We start from the raw sequence: 24,052 nt of genomic DNA, 5'->3' as shown, positions 1-24,052 counted from the left end.
TATTTTTTATTTTTATATTCATTTTTATGATGATATGGCTGTTTTATATCTCATTATTCCCTCTCTTTTTTTTCAACCTCATAGGTTTAATCTACTGTGCAAAATGAAATGCAGCTTGCCACACTAGCCCACCGCTCCTCAGACTTCTACTGACCTGGAATAGTATTAAGAGTTGGCGTGGCTTCAGACAGCAGCTCCTCTTACAGACCCTTCTAAAGTTAACCATCAGTTAACAGACCCTGAACCATTATAACTGTGTTACCCAATAAAGCCCAGACTTGGGTGCCAGTGTGCACTGATAAAATCTGGAAAGTCCTGCTGTTCAAAAGAGCACCAGCGAGGCAAGACACACTGAGCCTTTCATTCATAACTGCTAGAAAACTGCCATCACAAATGGAGGGACCAACAAATCTCAATTACCACACACGTATTGCATTAAATATCAGAGTGGAAACTATACTGGATCTCACTAGTATATTGATGTACATGCTGTTTCCACCTAAAGTCAATCCTGAAAGTTTACAAGCAGGGCTTTGTGGCTGTGCTAAGAAGCATGAATGGCTATTCTCAATCTGATATCCATCAAAAAAAGCCCTCTTCTTGGAGGAAAAACCCTTGTTTCCAAGCTTTTAGTGAAGGTTATAGAAAAACATGATTTGAGTGTATGTGAGAGAAGTTCTTCTGTTATACTTTAAAGGAAATATTTACTCAAAAAATAAAATTTGCTGAAAATGTCCTCACCCTCAGGCCATCCAAGATGTAGATGGGTTTGTTTCTTTATGAGATCTGGAGAAATGTCACTTGCTCACCAATGGATCCTCTGCAGTGAATGGGTGCAGTCAGAATGAGAGTCCAAACTGCTGATAAACATCATAATAATCCAACTCCAGCCCATCAGTTAATATCTTGTGAAGTGAAAACTGCATGTTTGTAAGTAACAAATCCATCATCAAGACAATTTTAACTTCAAACCATAGCTTCTGGCTAAAATACAAGTTCTCTATCCATAATATTGCTTTCTCCAGTAAAAAGGTAATCTCGTCTGAATCAGGAGAGAAATATGCAGATATAGCACTGTTTACAAGCAAAAACAGTCTGAAACAGCTCTAAACAAATAAATTTGTGGATTTTGATTAGAAAAGACAACAGATTAACTTTTTCACTGGAGAAAGTATTATTATGGATTAGACGCATGTTTTTGCTAAAGTAACGGTTCAAAGTTAAAACACCTTAATGATGGATTTGTTGTTTTTTTTAGAAACACTCGGTTTTTCATTTTACAAGATATTAGACTGGAGTTGGATTATTGTGATGTTTTTATCAGCTGTTTGGACTCTCATTCTGACGGCACCCATTCACTGCAGAGGATCCATTGGTGAGCATGTGTAACAAAGTGTATGCATGTTCTTGACAAAATAAAAACATTCTCCCAAATAGGGAATGGTCCATAACCGAGTCTTTAATCTTAGGAATTAGTTTTGCGAATGTAAAACAGAGAAGACGACACCATAAAGGTAAACACAAATGTTTTCTCAAGGCGTCTCAGAACCGAAGACCTTCAAAATACAGTTTCCATTTAGATTATACAAAGATGTTCACTGAAAGCTTGTTGAATGTTCGACTGTGTGTGTACAAAAGCCTTCTGAGAAGGTAATCCTGTGGGATCCACCCTTTGAGTTACAGGCATAATCTTTGTTTTTGCTTAATTTAGAAACGGTTACATCCCAGATGCTTATTAATGTCCAAATTAATAAAACAACACTGAAAGAACTAGGACAACATCACGCACCCATTTTCATGAACAGAAAACATGCCTTATAATTCAAACCATAATCAACTCACACACAAAAAAAAGAGTGTTTCATAAACCACAGAAACAGAAACAAAACCAAACCAAAAACATTGATCCTGAGTCTAAATACAAAATGTATTTTTCATGATTTCAGACCTAACAAAAACCATCTATTTTCTTCACCAGACACCTATACAATGCACGGAAAAGAGGCAGAATATTATCCATCCTGCTGTTGAATGAAAGGGTTCGGAATGGCCTCCATCCCGTCCTGTGGACAGATCAACACGACAGACGTCCCTCGACATACAACCAGACCGAGCTGCCTGGTGTCTTCAGTCAGTTTATACTGATCATCAGGATCTGCGTAAAAAGGATGTGATCAGGAATCATGCACAACGATTAAAATATAAAAATATGTATTAAAATAAATAAACATTAAAACTTGAATCTTATTAACTGTTTGATTAGAATAAAAATATAAACGATTAAAATAAATTAAAAAATAGCTAAAAATGTATTCAAATAAATTTAATTGTTTTTATTTATTATTATTTCACAATCAGTCTGGAGATTTTACCTCGCATGTATTCAATGGTGCCATCCAACACAAGATTCAACAGCGGGTCGAAGCCTTTTAAGACCCCACTTGCTGAAAACAAGAAACAATGAATGTTAAATTCAACATAACTTAAGCAAATTATTATGTCATTATATTATTTAAACCCTTAATTTATCTCATAAAGCAACTGTCTCACCTTCACGACCTCCTTGGAACTTTACTCTTATATGTTTGTCGATGTATTTCGACAAATCAAAAATACTCTCCTTCTTTTTCTTCTCTTTATCCTGAAAATCAAGACCACGGATTATATATATATATATATATATATATATATATTATATTATATTACAGGCCTGTATATTATACATCAGACAATGTAGCTTAGCGCAATAATACACAACACAATACATCACGTATACAATAACCAGCTGGCTCTAGTGTGTAAAAATAAACTTTAAGAGCCCACGAGACATTTGTGTGTTTGTTTGTAAAAGCCACGCGTCCATAGAAGCGTTTATAAAGTGAACGGTAAGGAAACGTTTGCGCTACTCACCGCCATGTTCAAAACTCCTGTACGCCCCGCCCACTCTGCGTTGACGTTTGACGCCTGCCTCCTCTCGACCAATCACAACACGCGCCGGTGAACCCTGACAGAAAATATATTTAATTTTATCATCCTCAAACACCAACAGATAGAGATTAAACACAATCTGAAAGCTTTGTATTTATTTTCTAATGTTGTTAAAAACATAAACATGCTGAGATAAGATCGTATGCGCGATTAGGTCGAGGCGCTCGGTACATCCGGTGAGAAACGGACAAACGCGGGAGCGAAGCGCGAAAAAACAAAACAGCAAATGATTCTCTCACCAGCGTAAAAAAAACGCTAATAAACCGCTATTTTTATGATTAATATCACTTTGGGGGTTATTATATGAACTCGAAATGACGGAATTACTTTTTAACAAGAGGTTACAGGTGCTTGTGAAGAACAGAGATACAGATGAGAGGTAAAACCGATTGTATATGTATGTGTTTTAAACATAAATATGACAGAAATGTGTGTTTTGGGTTTGTGAATTTGTTAATTGTTTTGTATGTTATAGCATTTTGTTTTTGGAGGTTCTTAAGTGTCTAAATGTGATTATTTGTGATGCTTTTTTAATCACAGACGTTCAGTCATTCGTATCAGTATTGAACTGCAGCCATCATCAAATCCTGTCCATAGAAAGGTGAGAAATTATCACTTATGCATCATTAGTTATATAGTTAAATAATGATTTTTGGTATTTTGACTTTCTTTTTGGTTTTATCAACAGGATTTGGTTGTACGGCTGACGGATGATACTGATCTTTACTTTTTATACAACCTTGTCATATCAGAGGATGATTTTCAGAGGTATTGTGATCTTATCATGTCTTTTTATATAATATTGTTCCTTATTTATTTAAATATTTTACTTCTGTGTGCAGTTTTCAATGTAATAATCAATATTCCCTTTCCTCCACAGTTTAAAGGTACAACAAGGGCTTTTAATAGACTTCACATCATTCCCACAAAAATTTATCGACTTGCTTGAGCAGTGCATCTCTGAACAGGACAAAGAAAACCCACGGTGAGAGATTATATGGATATTATCGCTTTTATATCTCCTGTTAATGCATATTGGTTGTGCGAACCATTTCTGTCTGTTTGTGGTTCTGTCAGGTTTCTCTTGCAGCTCACGTCGGCTTCATCAGCATTCGATCACAGTCCTTCAAACCTTAACATTGTGGAGACGAACGCTTTTAAACACCTCACGCATCTCTCTCTGAAACTGCTGCCGGGATCTGATACTGATATTAAGAAGTATCTGGCCACCTGTCTGTCCACCGTAAAGGTGAAACTCATCATGGACTTGGACTACAAAGAGAATATATATGTCATAATCCTGCTTGTTTTTAATGAATGAATCTTTTATACGTCTTTGGTTTTTGGTTTTGTTTTTTTTTACAGGAGGAAAAGCAGCAGTTGGAACAGAAGTTGAGAAAGACTGAGGAAGATCTGACAAGACAGCTAAATTATGCGCAGCAAGTAAGTCACATGTAAGATTTCTTTCCAAGTGAACTTATTGTTATATACTTTTATTTTATTTTATTTATCCTCCAGACCCTGTCTGAGAAAAGTCGAGAGTTGGACAAACTGCGATCTGAATGGACGTCGCAAACGACCTCTCTGTCCAGCAGACACATGCAAGATCTCACAGCGGAGCGTGAAAAAGCTCTCGAGGTAACATCCACAGGCTGACATCCATAGACATTTCAGTGTTGAATTCAGCATATCTATTAATCAATCATATTTATTGGTTGTATTTTTATTTATTTTTTTATCTTTATATAGTTCTGTTTGTTTTTTGTTTCTTATTTTATATTTGTTTTATTTTATTTTATTATCTTGTTTTTTTATTTAAGTTTAGATTAGGTATTATATTGGAATTTGAGTTGATTTAAATTAATTTTATTTAATTTTTTTGTCTTTTTTTTTTTGTTTATTTTATTTCTTAATTTATTTTATTTATTGTTTTTCTTTTCTTTTTTGTTTTGTTTGTTATTTTGTTTATATTTAGTTATTTTTATCTTTAGGTATTTTTTTCTTTTTTAATTAAAAATTGTTGTTTCTAATTTTATTCTGTTATTTACTTTTCCAATTTCTATTTATTTTTATATTTTCATTTCTATTTTATTTTTATTTCTTAATTTATTTTTATTTCTTAATTGATGTTTATTTAATTTTTTTGTTTATGTACTTTTTATTTTTGTTTTCATCTTTTAGGTTTTGTTTATATTTTTGTTTAGTTTTTATCTTAGTTTATTTATATTTAAATGTATTTTTTATTTTATTCAGTTATTTGTTTTTTTGTATTTCTATTTATCTTAATTTTATTATATTATACATATATACACACACACGCACACATATATATGTGTATTAGAGATGCACCAATGTATCGGCCAACAATCGGCATCGGACGATAAAAGCAATTTATTTCACTTGTTCAAAATCAGCCGATGATCAGGGCCGATTATATCCTGTCAATCAAAAGGTGGTGGAAAAAAAGTGTCAGACTGCAACTCATACTGTGAGTGAAGAAAATCTCTGTTGAATTGGGCTGTCAAAATAACGTGACAAGGCATTAACAGTTAAAAAAAAGCGACATTAAAACAGGCTCTATTTGACCAGATGAATCGCCTGTAGTTCAAGCCAGCATTGCCAGATCCGCAGTTTTTCTCTACACCAAACATTTGTAGCACGCCTCGCATCCAATAATCACAAAGAGCTCTGTGCTTTCTAACTTCTGATAAGAAACAATCTCTCAGCTTTCAAATCCTGTACATTCTATCACAAACAATGAATGCCGTTTTGACGCTTTTAAATGTGACGTGACAGATCGCTATTGCACCTCAGTTCAAGTTCAAGTCTCTTCCAGTTTAATAAGTTATAGTGCAAAATACACATGAATGTACATCAAAAGATGTTGAAAGATACAGTATGGCTTACCAAAATGTATCATGTCTGTCTAATGTAATCGCTCAATCGGTGTTTCAACCGCGGAAAGATGCCAATAAAACAGGTTGTGAACAGTATGTCACTTAACGTGACATTTACCTCAGCAAAGTTATTCTGCTGTTCACAGTTCATTAGCTATAAAACAACACTGAAGAGGACCTTTTTTACTTATAATTATATATGTATGTTTGAATAAATTTGGCATTATGGTATTTATGACGAAAAAAGGAAAGTTTATGGTAACAAAAGTGGTTAACATTCAACCTGTTCTTTTTCATCAGTATTATTTGTCATTTGAATTTTGCGAACGGGAGTTCCTCTTTTGCTGTGCTATAAGCCGGGCTTCGGACGCTTTCACTTTCGAATTCGAATTCACAACCTTGTCACTTTTTACAAGAAAAGATAATTGTCTCTTTTGCTCATATCTATTCACTGCTTAAAACTAAAACAAATGATTGAAATATGGATTCATTGTTATTTTTAATTGAGAAGTACATCAACAATGAAACAATAGGCTACAAACTAACTTATATAATGTAATTAACATAAACGAATAAGACGAGGCATGGCATAGGCTACACCAGAACGTTTAGCAAACACTGAGGAATCAAATAAATAAAGAACATTTAAAGAAAGCCTCCATAGCAGCAAAGACACAACCAACATGTTCACCTGCAGAACATGCACTGGCACAAATGCGACCACGTCAAATTTGAACTCGCACATAACTATCAGTATCGGCTGATGTCATTCTGAATAATCGGCTATCGGTATCGGCAGAGAAATTCAGTATCGGTGCATCTCTTAATATATATATTTTATGTATGTGTGTGTGTGTGTGTTAGAAGCCTTTAAATGTATTTTTTTCTAATTGTATCCCTTCACAAATTAGTGATCTTGCTGCACAGATTTTGTTGTTTTATTTGTTTTTAATAGACTCAAGCCCGTCTGCAGCATCAGAATGAACAGCTGCGACAGGAACTTGAGTCGTCTCATCACAGAAGCACCCATCAGCTCCAAACCAAAGTCTCCGAGCTGGAAACGGCCAACAGAGAGCTCATCGACAAGAAATACAAGAGCGACTCCTCCATTCGAGACCTTAAAGCCAAACTGGCCAGCCTGGAAGAGGTGCGAGATTTATTCAGAAGGATGTGGTCTGGAAATCAGAAGGAAACCTGATGTTTTATCTTTGTGTCTCTGTCCAGGAGTGTCAGAGGTCGAAGCAGCAGGTTCTGTCGTTGAGGAGAGAGAACAGCACCCTCGACACCGAATGCCACGAGAAAGAGCGTCTGGTCAACCAGCTGCAGATGCGAGTGGCCGTCTTAGAGCAGGAGATCAAAGATAAAGACCAGCTCGTGCTGCGGACCAAAGAGGTGCTGGAGGCCACACAGCAGCAGAAGGTGAGCGCCTTCCCACAGTTCTCATTAGCATTATGCAAAAATAAATGTAATTCTTTTTTTATAGTAATTTAAAAAAAAAAATTGGCATGAAATGGATGTCATTGTATTTATTTATTTTATGTTTCTTTGCTAGAACTCTATCGAAGGAAATGCTGAAAGTAAGCAAGTTCAGATCAGCAAGCTGGAGGCCACGGTAAAATCCCTGTCGGAGGAGCTCATCAAGGTTTGCATCGATTTTAAAAGTAAATGATTTCTATTTTAAGTCCAGTCGAATGCGTCTCACAGACATAATTTCTCAGGCGAACGGCATCATCAAGAAGCTCCAGGGGGATCTGAAGGCTCTGGTGGGGAAGATCAAGGTGAAGAACACCGTGACGGTGTCTCAAGAAAAGATCCTGCAGGAAACTACGGAGAAACTGCAGCGGGAGCAGCGAGAGCTGCAGGACACCCAACAACGGCTCCGACAGAAAGAGGAAGAGGTACGGCATCGACCCCACAGTGTGCTGCCAACAAATGCCTGCTTGATGAAAAGTTCTATTTATCAACATTGTCTCTTGCTTTAGGTTATGAAATTAAAGGAACAATTAGACGCTACAGTTCAGAAACTGGACGAGAGCAGGGAAGTGTTAAAAACCAATGAGAACGGTGAGGACTTCTATTTATTCTGGTGATTTTGTTTTTTATGCATTTACTGTTTATTTATTAACTTTTTTTCTTTTTGTTTTTATCTTTATTTATATTCATATTCATTTTTCTAATTGTTTATTTCTTTTTGTTTTATCTTTCATATTTTGTTTCTTTTATTTCGGTTTATTTTTATTAAGATTCTTGATGTTTATTTTTCTATATTTACATTCTATTTATATTTTATTTATTTATATACTTATTACATAATTAGCATTATGTGTGTGTGTTTTGTAACTTTTTGTTTTTTATCATTCATTTATTTATAATTCTATTTATTTATCTGTTTTTATTTATGTATTTGCTTACTTTCTGGTTGTATTTCTTTCTTCTTTTTTCCCATCTATGTACTTTATAGACTTGACATAATTAACATCATTTATGTCTGTGTTTTAGGTTTTTTACATTTTTATTTTATTTCTAATTCTGTTATTTCTGTATTTTTTTTATTTATATTTATAACCTTTTTTAGTTTTACACACACACACACACACACACACACACACACACATACATCTCTCATTAAAATCATATTTTTAATTTTAACATGGTATTCTTCAGTAATAACTTGGCTGAACAAGCAGCTGAATGAGAACCAGCTCTCTCGGAAGCAGGAAACTGTAGGAATGTTCGAGACTCCTGCTGCAGGTCTGAGAACAGGAAGTGTTCCTCACAGTATGGTAATTAATCGCTGTCACTTAAAGTCTAGCATAAAATCCGCCAAACAGTATGTTGTCTGTAGATGTAGCAGGAAATCAAGCAGTAACTATCAGTTTTTGCATGTGAGATTGGACTTGTCTTTTGAAATGTAGGTGTTCTTGTCTTCTCTAGCTTGATAGCAAAGGTTTCCCCTCGTCTTTGGGACAGGGTTTCCCCATCACCTCTACGATAAACTCCAAATATCCTCATCCTCTTCCTCTTTCCTATGTGAGCTCAGGACCTCGCTCTGTCCTGTCAGCACACAATCAGACGTCTGGACCAAAGGCAGGCCTCATCTCCTCTTCTTTTCTCTTATGCCATCTTTATTTGTATTTTTCCCTACATTTATTAGTTTTTTTTTTCTCTAGTTTGCATGTCTCTATTATGTTCTCTGCTCACACTGAACACAATTCTTTCTGATTTTTTCCCAAACTTTCACTTTTTTTTTTTTTTTGCTAATGCTTGGAATGATTCGATTTATAGCGTTTTATTTACTGCAGTTGCTGTACAGTCATGGCCAAAAATATCGGCACCCTTGAAAATTATGATCAAAGGTTGTGAAAATTAATCTGCATTGTTAATCCTTTTGATCTTTTATTTTAAAAACTCACAAAAATCTAACCTTTCATTGGATAATAAGAATTTTAAATGAAAGGGAAATATCATTATTAAATAAACGTTTTCCTCAAATACACATTGGCCACAATTAACGGCACCCTTTTATTCAATACTTTTTGAAACCTCCATTTGCCAAAATAGTATAGGAGTTTTCTCTTATAATGCCTGATGAGGTTAGAGACACCTGACAAGAGATCAGAGACCATTCCTTCATCCAGAATCACTCCAGACCCTTTAGATTCCCAGCTCCATGTTGGTGCTTCTTCTATTCAGTTCACTTCACTCATTTTCTACAGGGTTCAGGTCAGAGCACTGGAATGACCAGCAGAAGCTTGGTTTTGTGCTCAGTGACCCATTTTTGTTGTTTTTGAGGTTTGTGTTTGGATTATTGTACGGTTGGAAGATTCAAACATGGCCCATTATAAGATTTCTAACAGAGTCAGTCACTTATTGATTTTTTTTATCTGTTGGTATTTGATAGAATCCATGATGCCATGTGTCTAAACAAGATGTCCAGGACCTCCAGCAGAAATATAGGCCCACAACATCAAAAATACAGCAGTATATTTCATTGTACACATGGGGTACTTTTTATCCCTGTGTTCACCAAACCCATCTTGAGTGTTTGCTGCTAAAAAGCTAATTTTTTTAGTTTCATCTGACCATAGAAGCCAGTCATATTTGAAGTTTCAGTCGTGTCTGATAACTGAATATGCTGGAGATTGTTTTTGGATGAGAGAGGAGAATTTTTCTTGAAACCCTCCCAAACAACATGTGGTGATGTAGGGGATGTTTGACCATTTGTTTTTAAGGTTTTCTGACCCCGAGACTCAACTATTTTCTGCAATACTCCAGCTGTGGTCCTTGGAGAGTCTTTAGCCAATCAAACTCTCCTTCTCACTGTGCATTAGGACGATACAGACACACGTCCTCTTCCAGGCAGTTTCGTAACATTTTGTTGATTGGAAATTCTTAATTATTGCCCTGATGGTGGAAATGGAAATTTTCACTGCTGTAGCTCTTTTCTTAAAGCCACTTCACTAATTTGTGAAGCTCAATTATCTTTTGCTGCACATCAGAAATATATTCTTTGGTTTTTCTCATTGTGATGGATGATTAAGGGAGTTTGGGCTTTGTTTTCCCTCCTATTTATATTTCTGTGAAACAGGAAGCCATGGCTGGATAATTTCATGTTCATAATCTATCTGGAGTGCTCAAAATTGTGAATATGAATGGGAATATACTTCAGAGATATTTTACTCATAAGAATTATGGGGTGCCATTATGGGGAATTATTAGGGGTGCCAATAATTGTGTCCAATGTGTATTAGAGAAAAACATTTATTTCATAATGATATTTCCCCCCCATTTTAAATTCTTATTATCCAATGAACGGTTAGATTTTTGTGCATTTTTTAAAATAAAAGATCAAAAGGATTAACAATGCGGATTAATTTTCACAGCCGCCTTTGATCATATTTACCAAGGATGCCAATATTTTTGGCCATGACTGTAATAACATTTTTGGCAATTAACCTTTGTATTATAGACCGTTGATTGTGGCAGGAGCAGATGGAAAACTGGCCTTTTTGGCTGCTCATGTCGGTTATGGCATCTTGCTCTGGTGCTGAACAATGATGTTTAATACATGTAGCGCCCCAAAAATCTACTTGAGAAAATATTTTGGGCTGAATTTCCAAAAATAAATTTTTTTGAAAAAGGAACATTATTGTGAAAAAAGTATATTTTACCATAATTTTCTGAAAATATTAAAAATAACAAATTCCAAATTTGCCAAAAATATTGTGAAAATATAAAAATGTTTTCCAAATTTTATAAACACAATTTTTTATTACATTACTATAATTTTGCGAAAATATTAGAAATGTGTTTGTATGTTTTATAAAAATACAATTTTTATAACATTTTCCACCACAGTTTTGTGAAAATATTAGTAAATTGTCTAAAAAAATCAGTTTTTATAAAATTTGTCACCATCAAAATACAATAAAGTATTTTTCCAAATTGTCCAAAACACATTATATATATATATATATATATATATAACACATTTTGTGAAAATATCCCCCCCACACACATTTTCCAAAAGTACTGTTGTAACAGTTTCAACACAATTTTTTGAAAATATTAAACTTTTTCTAATTTTCAAAAAATACAATTTTAATAATGTTCACCATAATTTTGTAAAAATATCCAGCTTTCCCCCAAAATTTTCAGAAAATATTTTTTATAAAATGTTTCGTCATATAACATTTTCACCATAATTTAGCAAAAATATAAAAATCACATTTTCCAAAAATACATTAATTCATTTTTACCATAATTTTGTGAATTGTGAACTTTTCCCCCAAAAAGTTTCCAAACATAGTTATAACATTTTTCACCATTTTGTGAAAATATAAAAAAGTTAAATATTTCAAAATTTGTCTACAATGTTGAAAATAAATACACATACATACTGCTGCGAAAACCTGCACTCAATTGACTCTGATTGAGATCCTAAAAATGACATTCTAGCCGTCAGTGTGAGCAAAGCCTTGTTCAGTGACAATCACTGCTTCTGAATGTGTCAGACAAAACACTGTTGAATTCTTTTTAGGTCCAGTTTAACCCTATGAGTGCCAAACCTTCAGCAGCAGACATGAGTCCCACTGCACTCTCCCAGCCCTCCAATAAAGAGAAGTGAGTTCCTCTTTCAATCCATTTACTTCCTGTTCTCTCTGTAATAAAGCCTTTGGGGTGATCATATCTCTGATCTCAACAGCGGAGAACCTGTTGGTCTGGACTCCAAGTACTTTGAGAGACGAGATGACAGCATTCCTCTCCGTGGCCTTTTACCCAACATGCATCTAAACAGAGGCAAACCACAAAAACTATTTTTCCCCATTTATTCCTAATTTCTAGACCTTTTGATTAAGTATTGAATATCTCTACCTACAGAAGTTCCTAAGCCTCTGAACACGGCTGGAGCAAAACCAACGACGTCCGCAGCTTCTGCGTATTTCCCAGGATGACGAACAGCAGTTTAGATGCACTTCTATTCATCACTACGTTGTGTGTGTGAACGCCACTACTAAGATGTGAATTCATTGCAAAGTGTCCATGCAGATGATATTCATGTTTGTTTAAAATGTCTTCAATAATTTATTAAAACATTTATTTTTAAACCCATTTCTCAACGTGTTTACTATGGAAGTCAGTTATTACCACAGGATAAAAAAAGAAAGAGGCAGAATTGCGAGATGTAAACTTGCAATTTTGAGAGAAGAAAGGTGGGTGGAAAAATTGCAGTTTATATCTTGCTGTTATGCCTTTTTTAGAATTGTGAAAACAAGGTCAAAATTGTCAGCTTATTTTTTTTCTTTACTTTTTTTCTGTGGCGGGAGCAGGCTTTTTTTCTCTTACAATCCTGACTTTTGACTTGCAATTCTGAGAAGTCCAAATTGTGAAATAAAAACAGATTAAAGTCAGTTACATTTTTATTTTACATTCCATAGTGGAAGTAAACAACTGAATTGTGAAAAACTGTCACAAGAAAAAAAAGTCAAAATTGAGTTGTTTTTTTAACCTTTATTCTGTGGTTAATTGGTTTACATTTACAGAGTTTCCTTGATTGTTTGAGACTTTGGGATTAGCATGGGACTAATTTATCAATAATAATGGTGCTAAGTTTTGGTCCTTCAAGTCTGTGGTGCCTATAAAATGACTTTTCAGTGTCTTAAACTTGATTGTGCCATACAAGAACTATTTCTGAATGAATGAACTTTTGCCAAACTCTCAGAGAGCTGCCATTTCGTATTCTCGAAGTGTGCTGTTAATGTAATTGGCAATTTTATTTAAGGCTAATATAAGGATTGGAGTTCTTGATATGAATGGCAGTGTGTGGTTTGCTGTGTAAAACTGTATATAATTCATTGTGTGTACATTTATATTTTTGTATTTATGGTTTACTATAGTAAACTTTGTAATCTTATCATGGATTGCAGTTTGGCTGCTTGTTCATCAGCAGCTAAATTTTAGGACAAGCGTAAATAAAATCTAAAGCAGTTGGAAAATTTGTCCATGTTTTTACTGTGAAGTTAAAAGTATAAAAACAAACAACATGATCGCACATACATCAAAATATTTAAATTTTATTGAAATGCATGTTTAGATACTTTGACATATTTACATTGTTCGGAAAAAACCAATACACCATGTTTAAAATTCATAATGAAGACAGCACAACAGAACCACAGAACGTAAAAAAAAAAAACTCACTGTATTCTGAGACTAAGGAAATATTTTACAGGAAATCATCTCATAAATATCCAAAGCACACAACTAATATTACAGATTAACTCGCCTGTCTTGCGTCAATAAAATATCCACACGTTTGGTCAAATGTCAAATCTTAAAATGAGCCATTCATCTGTCTTTATGAAAACAAAAAAATGAAGAAAGGCCACTGGCAAATTTCACCTCCTGTTTCTCAATGTACTTCTGTCAGTTGGCATTTGCGTAAACGTACATATTATTAATAAAAGAATGTTTCTACACAAGGCCGAAAGCGAATCCAGACAAACAAAAGACGCGTCACGTATTTCAGTTTCACTGCTGATCTAGAATCAGCTCTTCCTTTATTTTACGCAAGACTTTTCAGTTGCGCAAGTCTGACGCTGGTCAGATCTCGAGTCTTGTGCATCACTTAAATTCGCCAGTTTCCATTAACAACACAATTTAAGCTGGGAAAAGGCACCATTGATTCTAAGTGGTATAAAGAAAACAGGCTTCAGCTTAAACATGAGTAGAAAACGAAAAGAAACTTTGAAGCTGTACCACAATCATTCCATTGCGACGTTCGTTTGTCAAAGTCTGAAACCGAACTGTCAATTAAGGCCATTCACGTCAAAGCATTGGAAATCCGTAAAATTATTTTATGTTTCCTAACAAACTCGTGAACTCATGAACGCAGCACATTTATAGCAAAACCATTTAATTTAGTAAGGTCACTGGGCCTCAAAAATGAATTTGTGTGAACGATTCAAACAAAGTCGTTCCACTCAAAACTTCACAAGTAATTTTACGAACGATTAACCCAAACACAATTTAAAAAATTTGCGAATGACTTGCATAACTTTGTTCTAGGCTTTATTCTTGGAAATAGTTTTTGGAAAAGATTTACACCGTTTGTTGATTCAAATTCCTATGATTGGTTTTAGGAATGAGTTACTCAAATTCGTTCAACTTAATCTAGTAATCGTGTGTTTTGAAGGATTTACCTAAATTCGTTCCAATCAAAAATTTGAAAGCAATTTTATGAACAATTCACACAAATGCTTTTAGCTGATGTTCTTAAGAACGGCTAACGAATGACTTGCATAAATTTGTTCTCTGCAAATTCTTGCTAAAAGTTTTAAGGAATGATTTACAGAATTTTTTCGACATGGTTTTACGAATGAATTACATAAGTTTGTTCAATGCAAATTCTTGCGAGTAGCTTCACGAGCGATTTACACAAATTCAATCTGCTTGCATTTAATGAATGGATTTTGTTATTTGTATGTCGTCGCTAGGCCATTCTGATAAGGGGAACACACTGTGTTCGGAAACATTCCTGACCAGGATAATGTCCCTGAGTGAACTATGGTAATGAAGATCTAGACAGTTGAAATAGAGCAACGTAAAAAAAAAGAGGCAAAAAAACAAACAAACAAAAAACACAAAAGAATAAATACAAGCCATTGCAATAGTGCCTTTGGACAGAACCATCGTTAAATATATGTTCTTCTATATACATTTCTTTTAAAAAGTGGTGCTCTATTGGTAATTCAGCAGGGACGCCCAGTCTTAATCATGGAGACTTTCCTTCCTGTCTGTAATGTCCCTAAACCTTAATTAACAAGTTCAGGTGTATTTAAATGAAACACTGCAGAAAGGTAGAGCTCTAAGTGCAAGACTGACCGTGCCTCCGATATAGCTTTACGTTTCAATAAATGACAACAGCCTCCATGCGCAGTTCATTCCTCGATGGGGAATAGGGGGTGTGGCCAATTCAGTCACATCGAATCTCCCAATCACACGTTAGTGTCCTGTAGGAGGGGCTCTTTGGCCTCTCCAGGTGGGTGGGGACTGTGCGGGTGGCCGTGGGGTGACGTGTGCTTCTTCCAGCTGCCCGCACGAGCGCCCATATGAGGGTGCTCAGGAATGAAAAGTGCCACCAGGAGCGCCAGCAGCACAGAACATGCACCGAAGAGGAACGGCGGTCCCGGGATTATTGCACTCTGTAAGGGGAACATGATTAACACAGTCAAAAACCTTTCCAAAAACTACCGTCTACACTGAAGGCCTATTTAGATTCAAATTTTCGAAACTAAACTATGCGCAAAGACTTTTTAAAATGCATCTCTATAGACTCTTTCAACCTACTGAAAAAACATTCATTCATTCATTTTTACATACAGAGGCTAGATTGAGTTTTGAATGGCTTGGATACCAAAAATTATGTACAACAACAACAATTTACACAAATTAGATCTGTTTGAATTCTAACATATATTTTTAAGAATGATTTAAATTGATTCTGCCTGGAACTGTTTTACAAGCAATTTAAAAATTGGTAGCGAACGATAACATACTTTTTCACAGAATAAAAAAACTAAAGTTGATTCTGCTTCCATTTTTAAATTGTTTTACGAGCAATTAAAAAAATTGGTACCAAAAACATCCTTCAGGTATTTATTTATTTTTTTTCAGAAAACGTTGCAATTTTACGTAGAATTTATAAAAATTGGTTCTGCTCAATTTCTTAAGAATGCTTCTACGAACAATTCCCAACAAACTCGTTTGGCTTAAATTCCTGCAAATAGTTTTATGACCTATTTAAATTTACACTGCTTTGAATTCTTAGCAGTAGCAGTAGTAGTATATTTTTATTTAATGCCATGTCAGCATCTTAGGCTATTTTCATGGCAAAAACAATTCAAAAAATACAAATATATCAAATTAAAAAAAAAAAACAGCAAACAAACAAACAAGTTATATTACACAAGATTTTTTACGCTTCGATTTCTTAAGAATTGTTCTACTAGCAATTTACAAATTCTGCAAATTCTCAAGTTTACACAAACTGGTTCTGCTCAGATTATTACGAATGGTTCTATGAACAATTACCAAAAAATTCATTCTGTTCGAATTCTTGCAAATAGTTTTAAATGTATTCTACTTGACTTAAAATTAATTCTATGAACAACTTTTCATAATTTTTTGGACAATTTACACAAATTGTTACAAATAGTTCTTCAAACAATTAACAACAAACTTACTCTGCTTAAATTCTAGCAAGTGGTTTTGCGAACAATTTAAAACAAATTGTTTCCAAAAAATTATGCAGTGTCATGGAAAATCTTAGCAAATATTTTTTACTTCAATGTTGTTTAGTAGCATCAGCCTTCAGCATTTTAGCGTCTGTTAACAAAAACTAATTTATCCATTAAAAAAAACTAAATTGTCAGTAAACAGCAATCAGCGTGGTTCAATTCAATTCAACAATGTGCGGTGACTTACCTGTTGGTGGTGATCATGGTGACGCGTTACATCCGGTTCTTTCTCTGGAACTTGGTCCAACTCGACATGAAAAATGTAGAAGATGAAACCGTAGAGAGCCGGACCCAAACCGTTACACAGCCCACGGATTCCCGTAACCATACCCTGACCCACACCTACAGAAACAAGCGCTTTACAGTCAGCCTTAAAGAATAACCCTGCATCTGTAACATCATATATCTCGGGAAAACCAACCTTGTTGATCCGGATCGGCTGTGCGGGAAATCAGAGCGCTAACAGCAGGGAAAGTGATACTAGACATGGCGGCAACAGCTCCAGCTGCCCACATCATCCTGGAGAATTGGAAACGATGCCATTAGTAAAGAGTCATTACTTGTTAAATTATTCATAAAGCTACAGTTCAACCAAAAATTATTTATATATATATATATATATATATAATATAAATATTGCTGTTTTTCTTTTTTTTTCCTCTTTATTTTTATCAATTTTAGAAATTAAAATTTAGGCTTAAGGTCTTACCAAGGCTCCGATCCAAACCCGTACCAGGCGAGTTGCAAAATCTGAAATCCCAATCCCAGCAAAATTGTGTTCTTGTTCCCGATGGAACGCATTAGTAAACTTAACACCACAGTCTGTAGATGAAAAAACCCACATTTAACAATCCACATTAAAAACTAATGACGTAAAGTCCTTTATTAGGAAAATACTGACCTGTGCAACAATAGACAGCAATCCTAGGACAGCGATGAAAGCTGCAACACTTTCAGGTGAAAATCCCATTATCTGCATAAGAGGATAAAACAATAAAACTTTACGGTCCCTTTGCTAACAGGATTTCGATAAACCAGACTTGACCCAGTAAACACAATTAATTAAACAGCAAGTTAAAGATTAACCACAGAGATAAATGAAATCTGTCTCTTGCCGTACCTGTTGCAGATAGAGGAAGAAGCTGGAGTATTGACCAGCCTCAGGCAGATACGACAGGAACACTGTTATACAGATGAGCAGAACCGTCGAGTCCTGACCCACTTTCCTCAGAGACTGCAGAGAGAAAGATATTGACGTCTATAACCAAACTGTGTGTGAATGTCATTTTTGAACACACTTCTTGATTTAAGAACAGCTCTTTGAACAATTTACATACATTTGTTCTGTTTAAATCTTGCAAATAGTTTTACGACTTTATTATGTTAAATTTATTCTGTATTGACTTCTCAGGAAATATTTTACGAGTGATTTACAAATTGGCACCAAACAATTCTTTCACTTTTTTCAGAGATTCACATGACCTCAGCAATTTTACAATTTACTCAATTTGGTTTCGCTCAAATTTTTATCAACGGTTCTATGAAAAATAAGATGAGCAGAACCAATGAGTCTTGACCCATCGAACTGTAGAGAAAAACTGTTTGTAAATATAAGATGTTTTTTTTTTTTAATGTATCATAAATTTAAAAAATGTAATGTGGATATTGGATATTTAATTGTGCAACAGAATTTCACTCATATTTGTGCATCTAACATATTTAGCATTTCAAATTAATCTTAAGAATTTAAAAACACTGTAATCTTTTAAAATGCAACGTATTTAAAAAAAATACTAGTGTACACATGCTGTACTAACTCTATTTGAGATCTTTCGCTTTGCATTCGTTTATGTGCTTTGAGCCCACATGTGCAACATCCAACCTTAAAATGTGACTTCTAAGTTTGGCAGGACTGTATTAACCAATAAAAACAAAGAATAATCTTGTGGGAAACTCATGCAGACTTCAGAGGAACTCCTTAGAACAAACCACGTGTGAAAACAGCTTTATATGCTACACGTACAGAAAACTCCATTGTGTTGACACCTCGTGCTGTCGAGGGGAAATGGGCGTAAAAACGTTTCTCTACGGAAAACCACACAGGATATGAGCGAAGTGTGGTGTGCTGTCCTGTTTTTAAAATTTCCAGCCAACACTCATGCTCAAGTTACTATATTTGCAATGCAGTTACTTTAATAAAACTGATTATTCAGTAGGGAAATACTTCTATCCATTGGGAACTGACTGGACAGTGAAATGAGGATTATGATATTATTGTACCGACCATTTTAAACAAACTCAAAAAGGTCAAATCTACTTACAGCGAAGGGGTCTGCTTGTTCCCATGAGATTGGAGCGCCCCAGGACGCCGGTCTCATCTTTTCCGGCAGCGATTCAGGCACGGCCACCAGGATAAAGCAGATGTCCAGCATAGCGATGGCCGAAGCTAGAACTACTACCAAACTGTCTCCATACACCTGACTCAGATACGCGCCGATGGCCGGGCTGATCACCAGACTCGCCGCAAACGTGGCCGAGACCTTTTGGAGGAAGAACAGAAACGTTAATACAAAACAAAGCGGTAAAAAGAGAGATGATGATGACATGTTGATGGGTTATACGTACCATGCCGTAAGCCATACTGCGCTCATGCTCTTGGGTGATGTCGGCCACATAGGCAAATATAACTGAGAAGGTAACGGCAAACACTCCAGATACAGAGATAACAGCAAAGTACCACCTGAAACACAACAGGAATTTAAAATGCATGTGACTCAAGATGTGCATTTATGTTACAAAATAGAAACAAACCGATATATCGGTTTTTTGAGATGATCTGTATCGACTACTAACCGATATTACAATAAATAATAAAGGTGTTTTTGTTTCAATTTATTTCTTTATTTTTACTTTGACACTAGACACAGAAAATAAAAAAATATATCTCAATTTTGTACACATCTAATTTGCATTTTTTAAATTAACGTAAAAACAAATAATACATTTTTAAAAAATTATATTAATTGTAATGATAAATTAAATATTAATTTAAATACTAAAATGACAAAACAATAAAAATAATGAAATAAAAATACATTTTTAAATGACAAAAGCATGCAACTAAACTATTAACATTTTAAAACTGTAAATGCAGAAAACTAAAAACTAGTGGTGGGCATAGATTCATTTTTTTAATCTAGATTAATCTCACTGTAATCTTGGAATTAATCTAGATTAAAATGGCTCATTTGAATTCTGCCAAGTAGATAAGTAAACAACTAGCAGTAATCAAGAATTTAATATTGATAATAACATTGAAGACATTGTATGATTATTCCTTAAAGATAAGGTTTTAATAGTTTTAGTAGTAGTAGCCTATTACGTTCTGCCCAATGTCTTCAAGTGAAACCGAACTTTTATTTTGACGGGTTGCCGTGAGGATAGTTTTTCTCAAATGAAACGCTCGAATGCTCATGAAGTGACTCTCAGAGCAGTTCTGGAGATGTTGTTCATGTATTTATGTCCTCATTTAGTGAGACGACAGACGTTAATATCGCCGCAAGCGTCGTGCGCTTCTGTATGAGTAGTGAACAAACCCGTGCGTCTGCGCCATACATTAACACAGAGACACACAGAAGTCATATTTAAATAGACGTTTTGCGGCTTAATATTTACAAATAGGAGTGGGAGTGTGCTCACTTGTGTGCGCCACGCTTGTTTGTGTGTGTGTGTGTGTGTGTGTGTGTGTGTGTGCGAACCGATGCGGAACTCCGCTGTGCGCGCGATATTTAAGATGAATTAAAATGGCACATTAAATATTAAATTAATATTAAATCAAATACTGAAATGACTATTTTATTTTTGTTTTTATTCTAATGACAAAATTAAATAATATATTAAATTAATTAAAATAAATTTTCAACCTGCATTTATATATTAAAAAACCAATCCAAAAAGAAAAAAATGTAACTAATCTACTAAAAAGTCGAGACTGAAAATATAAAAATTAAAGCTAATTCAAAGTATTAATAAACATTATAATTAATACTAAATTAACACATTTTCAGGGCATTCAAAAGATGCATTTCATGATAAATACATGCAGACCTCCAAATCTTGCAAAATTAAACATTAAATTAAAAATTTAATTTGAAAATTAAATAAAATTACATTAAATTAAAATCACATTTCTTTTCAATTTAAAATAAAATACACATAATCTTTTACTTTGTGTCCAAAAAAAAGCAGCACAACGTACCATGGGCTGATCTTTAATAAAGGAATTGGAGCACATGTGAAGAAGACGGTGAGTAAAAGAAACGACTTCCTTCCCCACACGTCTGACAGAGCACCAATCAGAGGAGCGCTTAAAAACGACAGCAGACCCTGCAACAAAAAAAACACGCCGTTAATTAATCATGAACTGGATTATCAGAACGTAAACGTTATGATGTTAAAGATGATACCTTGACCCCCTGAACCAAGCCGTTCATGAGAAAGGTGTGTTTCGGGAACGTTTCATGAAGAGCCTGCAGACACGAGACACAAAACAGCATCGGTTATGACGCCCATACAAGGGTATTTTGAACTTTGAAGCTTTCCTGCATGATCATATTACACAATATAACAACAGAGGCACACAATGGGTTTATAACACCCGTAACATGAAATAAACGTCACCTGATATGAAAATAATATCTCGATTTAACACAAAAACAACCACAACTTACTCCCAAAGTAGGTGCTGTCAGCAAACCCCAAGCGAAGAACTCCAGAAATATGACAATGACGGCATGATAAACGCTGGGGGAACCGAAGCCTTGAGGCTGGAGAGAGAAGAACCAGAGACGTCAACCACAGTGAAGAAACTAACCAGTATTATTATACACATCCTTTAAAGCTTCGTTTTGGTTTTGACACTGAGATGACATGATTAGGACTGTTTGAGGCCTAATCTATCAAAATAGAGCATTAGACGTTTTCGTGACAGGAATCATGCACCTGTTTTTTGAGTGCCGACCACTGCAGATTCTGCCTTATTTTGTGCTGCAGGCAAGATAATAAAACATCCAAAGAGGAACTCTGGGAACTAGGTTCAAATTCAGACCTATTACAACCTACAATTGTAATAAAAATAAGAAAAACTGACAGCCAGTGAGCAGGACATTTGATAACATGTCTGCTTCTGTCATGGGAACAAGCCAGTCGTTTCTGGCGACATGCGAGTAAAAAGATGAACATTTTAAGCAAATAATCTGCAACTCAATGGGACTGGCCACATTTACAAATGTGAGGAGCTTATTTGAGTTTAAAGCATTTTAGGCAAATTACTGACCATTATAATATTTATCATCAATGGTTTATTTGTAAAGAAATGGCTGTTTTGAGGCAGAATTGGTATTGTTAATGGCAACTATTAAAAATCGTTTTCAGTAATGGAAATATAAATATTAAATGAAAAACTTAAATGGAAATTTACCTGAAGTAAAATAAGTTGAAGTACTAAAATTACTAAAACTAAAGACAAATAAAAATAAATTAAAGCTATATATATATATATAAAACATGCTAAATATGACAAAAGCACATAAGAAAATAAGTTGAAGTACAACTTAAAGTGAAATAAATAAAGCTACATAGAAATGTAAAAATAGCTAAAGCACATAACTAAATTACTTAAACTTAAAAAATTAGAAATGTTGCCTTGAGAACTAACCTTGACTAATATTGCCTTGAAATAAAACCGAAAAATTTACACAAAAACTATTAAAAATTACAAAAGCACCGAACAAAATGACTAAAACGACTAAAACTTACGCTCAAATTCCAAACACTATGTGCTGAATTTTACATTTAAAAGCTAATTCAACAATTTAAAGTATATAACACTATTTTCAGGACACTCAAGAGGTACCTTTCACGACAAATTCATAAAGTTAGATATGATTATTATGAGTTGTCTGACAGACTATATACTCAAATGACACATATGAAGTTTTGCATATCTGCTCTTCACAAATCAATACTACGGCAGTATAATAACATAGGATGATAATAACTGTACTTTGATATTTATCATGGTACTGGTTTACTACCATAAAAAAAGGTAAAACTAGGCTAAGCAATACTAATGAATGTTTATACGTTACTGTTTTGTTTGACTGTCCTCATAAGAGTAAAGTACATAACTATTTAAAGTTTTTCCCTGTTTTTTATGATTAAAGACTGTATTATATTTAGAGCCGTGAGTAACGACATCTAATGTGTCATCAAACCACCTGTACATTAATAAAACCACCTATAATTTTCAGATTTATGTATGTGATGTGATGTATTGCTCATTACAGGAAGTAAATGCTGATGTTTACAGCCTTGAATGTCAGGTACACTCCTCAAATGTGTGCTCGAAGCATTTTGTCCTTCAAACGGTAAAATAATACTAATGTAAGAGTTAAATCTTGGTGTCTGAGGTGTTTGTTGTGTTTGAATCCAGCAGACACTCACCGTTCCTCCATCCTTGATGATGATCTTCTTCGCCAGTAACAAACTGCGATTCACTCGCTTCTTCTTTTTCTGGGTCATATTATCATCCTAGTTCTTCACACTAGGTTAAAATCGACTTCGTTTTCACGCAAACGCATGTGTGTGGACGTGGAGTGGGACACAGAGGAGGGAAGAGGGGGGATTTTCAGAAATTTTGGGATGTTTTCCGTCCATTCAGTTTCGCATCATGTACACAGCAGCCATCTTCCCGAAAAGAGACGCATGGTGTGCGTCATGACGTCAGCATCATTCGATTCCGCCTGGCCACGCCCACACACAGCGCGCGCACGTGGTCAAAACACGAGTATTCTTAAAAAGTAGTAAATAGTATTATAGTCTACATTTATTATATGAGCATTTCCATGTTAACTTTACTTTTCCTATAGCTTTTTAGCTTCATTTTTAATTTCTCTTTTTATTTTCTTTGAAGTTCACAGAAATGACTCTATATGATAATTATAATACTATTATATATATAATAATTATACTACTATTAACACTATTATAAGTGTGTGTGTATATATATATATATATATATATATATATATACCGTCAAACGATTAATCACGATTAATCGCATCCAAAATAAAAGTTTTGTTTACATGATATATGAGTGTGTACTGTGTATGTTTATATATATATATATATATATATATATACAAACACATGCATGTATATATTTAAGAAAAATATATGTTATATATTAAATGTTTATATGTAATATAAAATACAAGAATATAAATATATAAATGTATATACATGTAAATATTTTCAAAATATATACTGTATGTGTGTGTATTTATATATACTTAATAAATATACACT

At 34.4% G+C, this 24,052-nt stretch overlaps 3 protein-coding genes across 5 annotated transcripts; 1 reads left to right on the top strand and 2 right to left on the bottom strand.

The window, feature by feature from the left end:
* Positions 1-1,443: 1,443 nt before the first annotated feature.
* Positions 1,444-3,041, bottom strand: lsm7 (LSM7 homolog, U6 small nuclear RNA and mRNA degradation associated). 2 transcript variants are annotated; one of them, XM_058761376.1, is made up of 4 exons: positions 2,911-3,041; positions 2,551-2,641; positions 2,373-2,444; positions 1,444-2,155 (listed from the first exon to the last, which is right to left on the bottom strand). In XM_058761376.1, the coding sequence occupies exons 1-4, from the start codon at positions 2,914-2,916 to the stop codon at positions 2,013-2,015; spliced, it is 312 nt and encodes a 103-aa protein (XP_058617359.1). In that variant the 5' UTR covers positions 2,917-3,041; the 3' UTR covers positions 1,444-2,012. The 2 variants fall into 2 exon arrangements, with proteins under 2 accessions (XP_058617359.1, XP_058617358.1); XM_058761375.1 differs by lacking the exon at positions 2,911-3,041 and adding an exon at positions 2,711-2,740.
* A 113-nt stretch (positions 3,042-3,154) lies between these two features.
* Positions 3,155-13,373, top strand: sass6 (SAS-6 centriolar assembly protein). Of its 2 annotated transcripts, XM_058761373.1 has the most exons (17): positions 3,155-3,367; positions 3,529-3,589; positions 3,677-3,756; positions 3,869-3,973; positions 4,066-4,237; positions 4,354-4,431; positions 4,507-4,626; positions 6,841-7,032; positions 7,110-7,304; positions 7,438-7,527; positions 7,604-7,783; positions 7,868-7,949; positions 8,550-8,668; positions 8,820-8,972; positions 11,926-12,008; positions 12,091-12,185; positions 12,267-13,373. In XM_058761373.1, exons 1-17 carry the CDS (start codon positions 3,303-3,305, stop codon positions 12,338-12,340), a joined length of 1,944 nt encoding a protein of 647 aa, XP_058617356.1. In that variant the 5' UTR covers positions 3,155-3,302; the 3' UTR covers positions 12,341-13,373. The 2 variants fall into 2 exon arrangements, with proteins under 2 accessions (XP_058617356.1, XP_058617357.1); XM_058761374.1 differs by lacking the exon at positions 8,820-8,972.
* Positions 13,374-13,439: 66 nt separating this feature from the next.
* Positions 13,440-23,467, bottom strand: mfsd14a1 (major facilitator superfamily domain containing 14A 1). The gene is made up of 12 exons (XM_058761733.1): positions 23,189-23,467; positions 21,415-21,510; positions 21,151-21,213; positions 20,943-21,070; positions 19,310-19,424; positions 19,006-19,224; positions 17,805-17,918; positions 17,586-17,657; positions 17,394-17,506; positions 17,106-17,203; positions 16,872-17,026; positions 13,440-15,589 (listed from the first exon to the last, which is right to left on the bottom strand). The coding sequence occupies exons 1-12, from the start codon at positions 23,264-23,266 to the stop codon at positions 15,383-15,385; spliced, it is 1,458 nt and encodes a 485-aa protein (XP_058617716.1). The 5' UTR covers positions 23,267-23,467; the 3' UTR covers positions 13,440-15,382.
* Positions 23,468-24,052: the final 585 nt, after the last annotated feature.

This window comes from Onychostoma macrolepis, chromosome 22 (genome assembly GCF_012432095.1).
Source record: "Onychostoma macrolepis isolate SWU-2019 chromosome 22, ASM1243209v1, whole genome shotgun sequence".
Taxonomy (NCBI): domain Eukaryota; kingdom Metazoa; phylum Chordata; class Actinopteri; order Cypriniformes; family Cyprinidae; genus Onychostoma; species Onychostoma macrolepis.
Note: the sequence above shows the minus strand (reverse complement) of the source record. Positions and strands in the feature narration are given on the sequence as shown.